The 10915-nt window shown below is 41.4% G+C and overlaps 2 protein-coding genes across 3 annotated transcripts; one reads left to right on the top strand and one right to left on the bottom strand.

Moving 5' to 3' along the window:
* Window positions 1–71: 71 nt before the first annotated feature.
* Window positions 72–4240, bottom strand: zbtb33 (zinc finger and BTB domain containing 33). Its single transcript, XM_080774474.1, has 2 exons — window positions 3754–4240; window positions 72–3391 (listed from the first exon to the last, which is right to left on the bottom strand). The coding sequence occupies exon 2, from the start codon at window positions 3387–3389 to the stop codon at window positions 1362–1364; it is 2028 nt and encodes a 675-aa protein (XP_080630600.1). The 5' UTR covers window positions 3390–3391; window positions 3754–4240; the 3' UTR covers window positions 72–1361.
* Window positions 2773–10543, top strand: nkap (NFKB activating protein). 2 transcript variants are annotated; one of them, XM_080774481.1, is made up of 9 exons: window positions 2773–2796; window positions 5225–5631; window positions 7541–7621; window positions 7963–8024; window positions 8119–8205; window positions 8347–8389; window positions 8800–8997; window positions 9458–9607; window positions 10038–10543. In XM_080774481.1, exons 1-9 carry the CDS (start codon window positions 2788–2790, stop codon window positions 10210–10212), a joined length of 1212 nt encoding a protein of 403 aa, XP_080630607.1. In that variant the 5' UTR covers window positions 2773–2787; the 3' UTR covers window positions 10213–10543. The 2 variants fall into 2 exon arrangements, with proteins under 2 accessions (XP_080630607.1, XP_080630608.1); XM_080774482.1 differs by lacking the exon at window positions 2773–2796 and adding an exon at window positions 3094–3221.
* The last annotated feature ends 372 nt before the right edge of the window (window positions 10544–10915 follow it).

The raw sequence follows: 10915 nt of genomic DNA, 5'->3' as shown, positions 1-10915 counted from the left end.
CATATTAAATCATTTTCATAATACATTTTAAGGGAACGGTACATGAAATATCAACAATGAATAACCACATTTTGAAATGTTTATTTAAGTTTGTCCAACACTAAAGACCTAATAAATAAGTGTAGAAGAAAAACATGGAAGTACAAAAGGGCTTGAACACAACAATATACATATTCCATAATTTGTTTATTCTAAAGAGAAACTGCAGGATTTTAATGCATAACAGAATGTTAACACTACACTGACAACATACATACACAAAATAATGAAAAAGTCAAATTGTACAAAATAGTCCTCTGCTGCATGAACCAGTAATAAGTGCTCAATCTGTACAAACCAACAGAATTGTCAAGATGCAATACTCATCACCTTGAAACAATCTCTAAAAACCTAGTGTACAAGAGGCAGCTTTTGGCATTGACAGAAAATCGATTTGACAGAAAATATGGCGAGAATATAAAGACAATGTTTTTTTAATGAACTTTGAATGGAATGGGAATGAATACATAGGAAATTTGTGCAAGCATTGAATTTATTTTCCCTGCAACATTAGCCACTATCCCGATATAGGATATCCAACCATATCATAAAGTTAAGTAAAGAAAAGTGAAGAAAAAAGGCTTAATGATTTCAGCTGGGTACTGGGCAGGCATGATCACAGTTCAATACAGATACCCATCCAGGACAATTATCTTAGGCCCAAACCCAAACATTTGAGCGATGCTCTCAAATACATGGCACAAATCAGAACTCAACCAGTTCAAGAAAAGATTCACTGGCAGAGTTCATATTCTCAGACATACAAACTGTGTTACTTCTAGACAAGGTTCCTCACTGGATTTTGTTGATAAAAAGCAACAACTGTTGCTTGAAGAATGCCTGCATGTTAATACTTAGTACAGAAAAACACATTTGCAGACATGTGAATGCAAAGCCTAATCCATACACCGTTGCAGGACAGCGTCACTAGATGTATAAATTAGGCTTAAAGCATTGAACATTTTACTATATTCTTGAGCACAGCCATGGTGCTGTGGTTGAGCTTGGACATCAATTTTTTTTTAAGCTTTTTAGGGCGTGCATTTGCATCTTTGTTTTACACTTAAATCCTGGTTTTCATTCATGTCTGGAATTTTCCCACTTTTATTTTCCAATATTGAAGATCAAGAACATACATGTAAATGTGTGCATTTCTATAGATTTGCTATAACAGAAATATTGTGAGTAAGTTAATAAAATTACTACATTAAGTAGGAAGATTTCAGGACAACATTCTTCAATAAAACTTCCTTTAAAAAAGGAGACTATTACTGAAAAGGCACAGATAAAATGTATAGGTATTGGTAAGCAAGCAATCTTGCTCAATACGTCTCTGGTATGACAAAGTCAAATTCTGTGGAACCCTGGGGGGGTTGGGGCGGGTTAATTATAGGCCCTGACCGACTCTGTGCAACAGGCTGTGTATGAGCAGCAGACCCGGCAAACATTTCACTCCAGGTCAACGTTTTGCTTTCACTGGATGTGTGGATCTCTTGCTCGGAAGGATTTATACAATGCACAGTGCCGTCCTCACCGATGATAGGAATACTCAAATCTTCATTGCTCCACGAGTAGGGCTTCATTTGCAGGGTTCTACAGGGTAGTAGGCGGTACAGGTTGTCACTGCCTTCGTCCTTCTCTTTTTTCCCGCTGGGATCTTTGTTGTGCGCCTGTTTACAGTGGGTAGAGAGCACCTGGTAGTTCAAGAACGTTTCGTTGCACAGCAAGCATTGATATCGCTTTTCCCCAGTGTGGTGGATCTCATGCTTAGTTCTATACTCGGCAAGGGCAAAGACTTTGTCGCAGTAGTGACAGGGGTACTTCTTTTCCCATGAGTGAGTGTTGAAGTGGCGCCGGAGACTCGTCAGACATACATAGGGACGTCTACAGATTATGCACACAAAGAAAGTCTTCCCATCCATAATAAGCTCATAGTGATCCTCTGGCTCTGTTTTGGCCTTTTTCTTGCCCTTTGGTGAGCCAGTATCACCTGGGGATGGGGGCAATGAAGACCTCTTCCCTTTACCAAGTTTAGAACCGCCCTCTCCTGGGTCTTCCTTCACTGGGACGATATCGTAAGTGTTTTCACCAATGTTCGCATACACTTTACAACCTGTTGAAATGGAGTCAATTTCTGAGGCCTTATCTAGTGTAATTGTTTTTTTGGCAGCCATAACTGATTTGAGAACATCAAGATTGCTTTCATCCATCTTCCCCCCAGAAGACACATCTAAAAGCCTCATTTTTAAATCGTTTTTCTGAGCTGCAATGGAAATCTGCTTCTTTTGGACTCCAGTTGTGTGACTAGTGTCACTGTTTTCATTAGGCTGCGAGGTGACAGGGGCCACAGGTGTGACGGGGGGCTCCGGGGTAACCTGGCTGCTTGACCTGGCTGCTGTTGTGGGAGCACTTTCTGAAGAGACTCTGGCAGGGGAAGATGGGACTTTGGAGCTTGTGTTTGGAATGCTCAGAGCACTATTTTGATCAGAAATCTTGATGGCCGGGGAAGATGGGACTTGGGAGCTTGTGTTTGGAATGCTCAGAGCACTATTTTGATCAGAAATCTTGATGGCAGGGGAAGATGGGACTTGGGAGCTTTTGTTTGGAATGCTCAGAGCACTATTTTGATCAGAAATCTTGACACTTTCGGTTTTCGCAGGGGCTGTGCTTCCTTTGTGCTCTTCCGTAGCTGCAGCTTTTGATTCCTGATTTTTTGCCGATGTTGAATGGTCATCCGAGTCTAAATCAATGATCTCGGTAGGTGCAGATCTTTTATTTGCTGCCCTGGTTTGGGCGTCTGTTTTAGAGACAAACATAACATCACCGTCTGAATCATCGTCATCATCATCATCACCAGCTTTTTTGCGAGTCTGATTGAATTCCTCTGCAGATATCGAATAGGATTCTGTGATCATAGGCATACTTTCTGTTGACGCATCGCTTTTGTTTCCAGTCTCTTTGGACAGACCTGGTAGACCCTTGACTTGAGATAGTGGTACCCCCAAGTTTGCAATGAACTTCACACCCAGCACCTGTCCAGCACTTATGAGTTCCTCAAGCATGTCAGAACGGATACGGACAAGTTTGGAACTATAAATGTAATTGAGAATCTGCTCGAAGATTTCAGCTCTGATAAAGTTCAACTCAATCACTTGTCCAGCTACAGAGAAAAGCTGGTGGAAGTAAGTGCTTGAGGCAGACAGGATAGCTTTGTGAGCTCTGAATTTCTTGTCCTGAATAATGATGGTGACATCGCAAAATAATCCAATATTTCGTTGTTCATTCAGTTTCTTCAGCACAGTTGCTGAATACTGGGTGTCAGTTGCCGATATGAGCTTTAGGCTCGACATGCCTGCAGGTGGAAGAACAATACAATTACTTATCATTCTCTTGCATATGACAATATGCAATCGATACGGCTAATCGATATGTTTTCAGCAAACAACGTGAATTAATAGGTAATTAATTCAGTATTTGGGGAAGTGGATCAAACGAACATGATCATTACTTTTCAAAGCAACATTTCAAGTTAGAAAGAAATGTTGAGTTAAATTCCGATTTTAACCGTCTTGATCCATTCATTTTGTTTAGCGCTACCGCACAGGGGAAACAAGGAAGGCTAACGTTAGCCGTTTATTAATTGAAAAGAAAACCTTATTAAATAAATTGTGCGTGTTCTGTTGTATTCAGATGGGATGTTGTGCAATTACTTACTGGGCGATACTTCCGAGAGCAATATTAATGAACAGTTTTATTTGGTTCTCATTAACAACACACGTTAGTAGTTGGCTGTAGCATCAAGTAGGCCTGCGGAATAGACAAAAACATCAACTTGCTTGGCTAACGTTAGCTTATTAGCAGCCGTCGGGATAGTTTATCTTAGCATTTGGAGTCGGCGATGTGTCTTTATACGCGCGGTGGACAAACGTTTGTCCAAATAAGCAAATAAAAACGGGCCAATTGCTTTTGATATTACACGCTGACCACACAACAAAATAAATAAACGCTAACAGCGGCAACAACACACACAATGTAGCTCGAGCGGTTCCGTAGTATCCGTATACACTCCGCAGTACGACAGTGTCGCACTGCCTCCCCAAAATGTAAGATCTACAAACTAACAACACGCCGCGACGCAGCGGATGTGACGCGTTTTTTAGCTTGTAGATCGGCTCTCTTTTGGGGGACGCGTCGCGCGCGCAACGCTTTGCACTGTATGCTGATAGCGCGGCAGGCAGCTCATGTTTGCTTTTTCAATGGAAGGGTGTGAGCGCAGTTTTAGACAATAAACGACATGCGTTTTTTAAATGCATCGTTTTACCTGCAGCTGCGGTATTCCTGTCCAGAACAAACCGGTTATAAGTAAGTTACAACAGCGGCGATTAACAGCCGACCACACAGACAGATAATACGTAGAGAGAACGACGCAGTATCTGCATAGCTGCCAGTGCGTTGCTGCCTGCCTGACTGACACCAACAATGATTGTCACAATAAACCGCCACTGGGTGGCGCCATCTCGACTGAGTCTGACTGACTGACTGTCACAGTGGATTATTAAAAACATAAACATGAACGTGTGTGTGTGTGTGTGTGTGTGTGTGTGTGTGTGTGTGTGTATATATATATATATATATATATATATATATATATATTTCGTGTGGGTGTATTTGATATGATATTGCATTACTCGACGACACTGAAAATGAGTTTGATTACTTAAAACTTGAATGAATATCATCAAACCAGGAAGTTATGCAGGAACGTCTACTGAGTGGCAAAAAACTACTATCTGGCCTTAACAGCCCAGACATCCACACAGAAAAGTCCTATCTCACTGCGTTCGCAACAATGTTAAACTAACTTTGCATGTTGCTTTGCCACTCGATGTGCCACTCACTTTAAGCATGCGCATACCCTCTATATTAAATAATTATATAGTTGCAGTAATGGCGCGGGCAATGCGTTTTATTGTAATTGGTACGACCGTGCGAGTGGAACAACATTCGGAGCCTGATAATGATGCCACACGGTTATAACGAGAGAAGGACACGCGTCGACTTCCTGTTTTGGAAGCATTCTTGTGGATAATAACATACGCAATGATGGTCATAATCAAATAACAATCAAACAATAATAAATCGCCGTTGTAGGGCTTGTTTCTTTTTTTGTTCTGTAATTTAATAGAAAAGCAGTGGAAGCATGCCGACGTCGAATCAGTCCGGTTCTGACGGCGAGCAGCAGAGTCCCAGGCCAAGAAGACGGAGTCGTTCTCGGTCTCGGAGTCGCAGTCGCAGTGGAAGCCACGGACGGGAGAGGTTGTTGTCTCCGGACTATTTTGGTCCAAAGCTCCCGAAGCCCCGCAACAGAGAACGAGAAAGAGAAGAGCGAGAGCATCGCCTCCGAGAGGCCAGGACCATCAAGAGGTTCCGCATAGGAAGCCCCCGTCGCAGTCGTTCACGGTCCAGAGAGAGACACGGGGGCAGCACTAGCCACTGGCTGTCCAATGAGTCAAGTTATGGTTCCAGAAATGATTACTATGACCAGGAGAGAGACGATGCTCAACGCCAGAGGCAGGAGGCCTTCATCGCCCGGTACTAATAACGTAACTGTCCTAACTGTAAAATCATTAGCTTTTTTGAGAGAGTAGAAATGTTCACAAAATACAACGTGCTCTCTCTTTTCAACTGTTGGCTGTATAGTTTCATTGGTTGTTTTGAAAAGTTCCTAACCCACCCCAATTATGGCAAAAATGTTGTATGTTGCAAAATGTGTCAGCTCAGCAGTCATTACCTGCTATGACAGTTTCCCCACAGAAAACCTTCAGTTTCTTACACCTGCAAATGATAGACATAGTTATAATAGTCAGGCATAAATTAAAATTAAAATTAAATTAAATCCCTTTATTTTAGATATTTTTTTGCGACTGCATGGTATTTACTATGAAATCGTATGTTTTTTTGTCCGTCTGTCCGTTAGTCAGTCACTCAAAATCCCCATACATGGGGAAAGCCCGATATATGGTGCCCAGGTCTCGTGACATCATCAGTGATATAGATCCATGATGTCATAGCAAATGCGACCTGCTGTTGCAATTAAGCCCATATATGGAGATCCCTGATGTCATCAATATTGCCCAGCAACTACATCTGACCTCAAACCCTTAGATCTCCATATATGGATATACTTACTGTATGTCAAGAACCTTGATCCTTCCCCATCCATCCTTCCTCTTCGATGTCTCCCTTTTGACTGATACCTGTCCATTCAAACTCTAGACGGGCCTGCCCCAAAGTTATTAGTGCAGCCGCACCCGGCAGCCGGTGAAAACTAGAGTTCTCAACAGGCCCAAAAATAAAAGCCTGGCCCTACCTGGGCCCCATCAAACCCTATACACGCAAGACACTGCCCCTGCTGCCACCCTTAGATCTTCATATATGGAGCTGACCTGTTCTGACATTACGTTGATCTGACCTCATCAAACCCTGTACACTCAAGACACGTTCCATATATGGCCAGTACAGAATTGATTCCATAATTGATCTGACGCCCATGCAAAAGCGCCAACGCTCGCCCAGCAGTCTGCTGTCACCCAGGTGGATATGTTGATCTGACCTGGTGACCCCCCATTCCAAAGTGTCGGCGCTCGCCCATTGTCTGCTTCTCGCCCTCAGGCAGACGTCTTACTGGTAGTAATGGTACAACATGAACATTACAGAGACTTTAGTTGTCACTGTACAAACTTTAAAACACTTTAACTTGTCATGTTGTACACATGCCTAAAATTGCTGATCCTGCACTGGTGTCGTTGAAAACAATGTCCAGCTTGGCAGCTTGTCACTCTCCAGGCTGCATTGACAGCACTCGAGCGCTCAGTTTTCTGCCCCCTCGATGTCGTAACTCTGTCTCACTATGTCTCTGGCTGTAGGCAGTACAGAAACCAGTGACATCATTGTTAGGCAGATTTTTTTAACCCATTTTGGACTGAGGCCGATTCTAAAAACACTTCTAAATCCTGACCTAAGTTTTCTGAAAAACTTCAAATGTTCATATAGCAGCATCAAAAAATGTAAAATTTTGAATACTGTACAGAACCCCAAGAGGGTTCCTGTCCAGAAGGGTTAGAACACCAAAAGGGGTTCCCGCCAAGAATGGGTTGATAAAAATAATAACAATAAATAAATAAAAATATATATTTTTATTATCATGAGAATGATGGCTTCCATTATATTGCAACTTTTCAGGAATAGAAAGCCTGCCGTTTCAATTAGCCTGGATTCCCCATCGATGATGTCACTGGTGGACGTGTTTCGGAACTGCCCACAGCCCTTCCATGAGACACAGACCCGAGTAGAATTTTTTTGTGGGGCATTTTATCATGAACATTAGTGAGGACCAATTATATGAAGGTAGGTTGAAAAGTAGTGAAGTGGTCCTTGAATGTACATTTTGTTCATCTCTAAGTTTTTGTCGGAAGAGGTGTTTAATTTGTATCTTTTACAGACGTCTGCAAGAGAGGGAGAGGATCGGTGAAGTAGGTTGCCCTGAAGTTTGGGGATACTCGCCAAGAGTAAAGGAACCAGAGTAAGTTGAGCTATTCTATACCCATTAAAAGTATATATACTTTTATGGAATTAAACAAGCTCAAAATGACTTTTACCAGCTGCGCACGCACGCACGCACACACACACACACACACACACACACACACACACACGTGGGTTGTTGCTGGCTGCAATGCTATTTGGCTGAGTGGTCGGCTAGAGGCAAAAAGTGTCTGGTTGCCTAGAGACGAAAAGAAAGATAAGTTGCCCTTACCATAAGTTGCAACTACCAGCCTGCTTCGCAGCTGGTAAAAATATTTACATCCATATTTTTCTTGAAGTCTTGATGTTTTTTTTCAATTCATTCTGTCAATCCCCAAGCTCTGATGAATTCACGCCAGTAGAAGAGGATGCAAAAAATAGCAGCTCAGATTCAAGCTCAGGTTTGCTCGACTATGCATACTTTGAGTATTGTAAATGACAGTTATTGTTAGATTTTTCTGTGTGAATTTGAAACTACTTCTCTGCCATTTGCAGAAGATAAGAAAAAGAAGAGAAAGAAGAAGAAATCCAAGAAGAAGAAACACAAGAAGCACTCAGAGGAGAGCGAGTCAGATTCAGAGGGTTAGAAAATGTTTCCACCAGTTTCCAACTTGTGAGACTGTTAAAGTCCTTTATTTGTTGTTTTTTGGTGTGATTTTCGATAAAACAAACATGCAACAATGATTGGTTTCTAATGCAAATTCCTGTAATGCTACTTTTCAGAGGAAGAAGTCAAGAAAAAGAAAAAGAAGAAGAAGAGCAAGAAGTAAGCTTACACAAAACTTCCCTCACATGGCCACCAGGAGCATGATGCCTAACAGAGTTATTCCTGATCTTCACACTCACACGGTTCAGGAGCATTATGCCTAACCAAACTTCTCAATTTCAAAGTAATCTCTGAAGACAGATTCTGCTAACAGCAGAATCTGTCAGCACCACTGCCCTAAATGTATAGTGTTGTTGTTAGTAGGAATAAACACAGAAGCACCTGGGAGGAAGTGGACTAAGAAAGGGGAGGAGCCAAACCGAGTTCCTGTCTCTGCACAAAAAGGAGGTGGTGCCTCCAGAGGCAAATGTTAAATCAGGAACATGATGCCTAACCAAACTTCTCATCAACTTCACACTCGCCTGGTTCAGAAGCACGATGAATAACCAAGCTTCTCATTATCTACACAGATCCAAGAAGTCCAAGAAAAAGAAGGCAAAAAAGAACCGTAAGGCTTCCAGTGACTCGAGCAGTGAGCATTCCGGGGAGGAGGATGAAGAGGAGGATGCTAATGCGGTGATGTGGGTGGAGAGGACCTGCATGGATGAGCACCTGGTGGGCCCAGAGGCCCCACTTATCCAAATGTCTCAAGATGACAAACCTCTGGAGTGAGTAAATTTGTGATAATGCCCACTTAATGAACTCTACTTGTTGCTCCGGTTCACAATCACATACTATAGTTGTTCATAAACCTATTCTCTCATGAGCGTGGCTTAATTTTAAACATTTCTTCCTCCCGACATGCATACACAATTACACATGGTATACAAGCATTTTCTAAACCAGTGTTCTTTAGATTTACTTGCTGCAAGGTGCTTTCTAACAATCATAATCATTATTAGTAGAGTAACTAGTAGTAGAGTAATCCACATGAAAATTACATTTGTTTAAGATTCAACTAGCTGCTGGCCAATAAAACATTAGTTTCACCTTTGCGCCTCAGCCCTTGCACACAGCAGTACGTTAACATAACGTAATAATTATTCAATATAATTAAAAAATAGACTTTCAGCTTTAAATGAACGATGAAACCCACATGTTCGACATGGACTTTTTATCCTTCTACAGCTTTGGTCACGCTCTGCTACCAGGTGAAGGTGCGGCTATGGCAGAATATGTTAAAGCAGGCAAACGTATTCCAAGAAGAGGAGAGATTGGGCTGACCAGCGATGAGATTGCAAACTTTGAGAAGTCTGGCTTTGTCATGAGTGGTAGCAGGTACATGAATGTTTTAATGGGGGAATAAAATAATTACTATACTAATGTATGTATTAATAAACATTTAACTACCTTTTATAATAATGGTATTCTAATGAATGCACTATTAACAAAATAACATTAATTAAAGACAGAAGAGGAATCAAAGCAGCATGATCAAGTAAACAAACTATTAAAATAACCAAACTCATGATAGAAAAATATAACACTGTATTTTTCCTCATTTGCATTTTACTAAAATTGGATTATAGAAAGTGTCTTTATACTTTGCAACATTTTGCCCTGAACACTGGTTGCAAGTTTAGATTTTCTCTTCGTTATTTAATGTTCATGTATAGTAACTGTGACAGTGATTGGTAGATGTGGTACCTACCAACTTAATCAATTATAAATCACTAACAAATTGGTGTGATTGTGTGCAATTCCTCAGACATCGTCGTATGGAGGCTGTGCGTCTGAGAAAGGAAAACCAGATCTACAGTGCAGATGAAAAGAGAGCCCTTGCATCCTTTAACCAGGAAGAAAGAAGGAAGAGGGAGAGCAAGATCCTTTCCAGTTTCAGAGAAATGGTGTACAGGAAAACCAAAGGCAAGGAAGAGAAATGAAGCTCCCCTGTCACTGCACTTATCTTATTCACTTTGTTTTAGGCATTATGTTCAATGTCTAATCTGTATTTTGGACAGTGAAATACAAAACAGGTTTTTGCGTAATGTATTATATAGATATACATTGCAAATTCAAAGCTCATTTGTATAATTGCAACAAGTAGTGTACAGTATGTACTGTAGGCTCTTTTGTCTTTTGTATATTTTTTTCCAATTTATTATATGCAATTTGGTTTGAACTCAAGTCAGCCATTCAATTGAGCAAATATTTCCTGTATGAAGTTTCCATGCGAGAAGCTGAACAGAAGGGTTAATAAATGTGTTAATCAAATGGCTTATTTACATGACATCATTACCTTTCTGCCAAGTGCATTATACTATAAAACCTAACTATTCTTAGTTATATTATCTGGAATTTACAGTATATGGCGGGAGGAGGAAAGGTTATTAGGAAAAAAGATAATAAAAGGCTATTCTGAAAAGGTGGGTTTTAAGGGTGGTTTTGATGGTAGGGAGGGTCTGATGTTTGGAGAGTGCATTCCAGAGGAAGGGGGGCAGCAACAGAGAAAGCCCTGTCGCCCCAGGTTTGGAGCCAGTTCTTGGAGACCTCCAGGAGGCCTGTGTCACTGGACCTGAGGGAACGAGACGGGACATGCTGCTTGATGAGCTCAAAGGTATTGGGAGGGAGCCAGGCTGTGCAGTG

The sequence above is a fragment of the Protomyctophum bolini genome, assembly GCF_963924005.1.
Source record: "Protomyctophum bolini genome assembly, chromosome: 10".
In the NCBI taxonomy this organism is placed as follows: domain Eukaryota; kingdom Metazoa; phylum Chordata; class Actinopteri; order Myctophiformes; family Myctophidae; genus Protomyctophum; species Protomyctophum bolini.
Note: the sequence above shows the minus strand (reverse complement) of the source record. Positions and strands in the feature narration are given on the sequence as shown.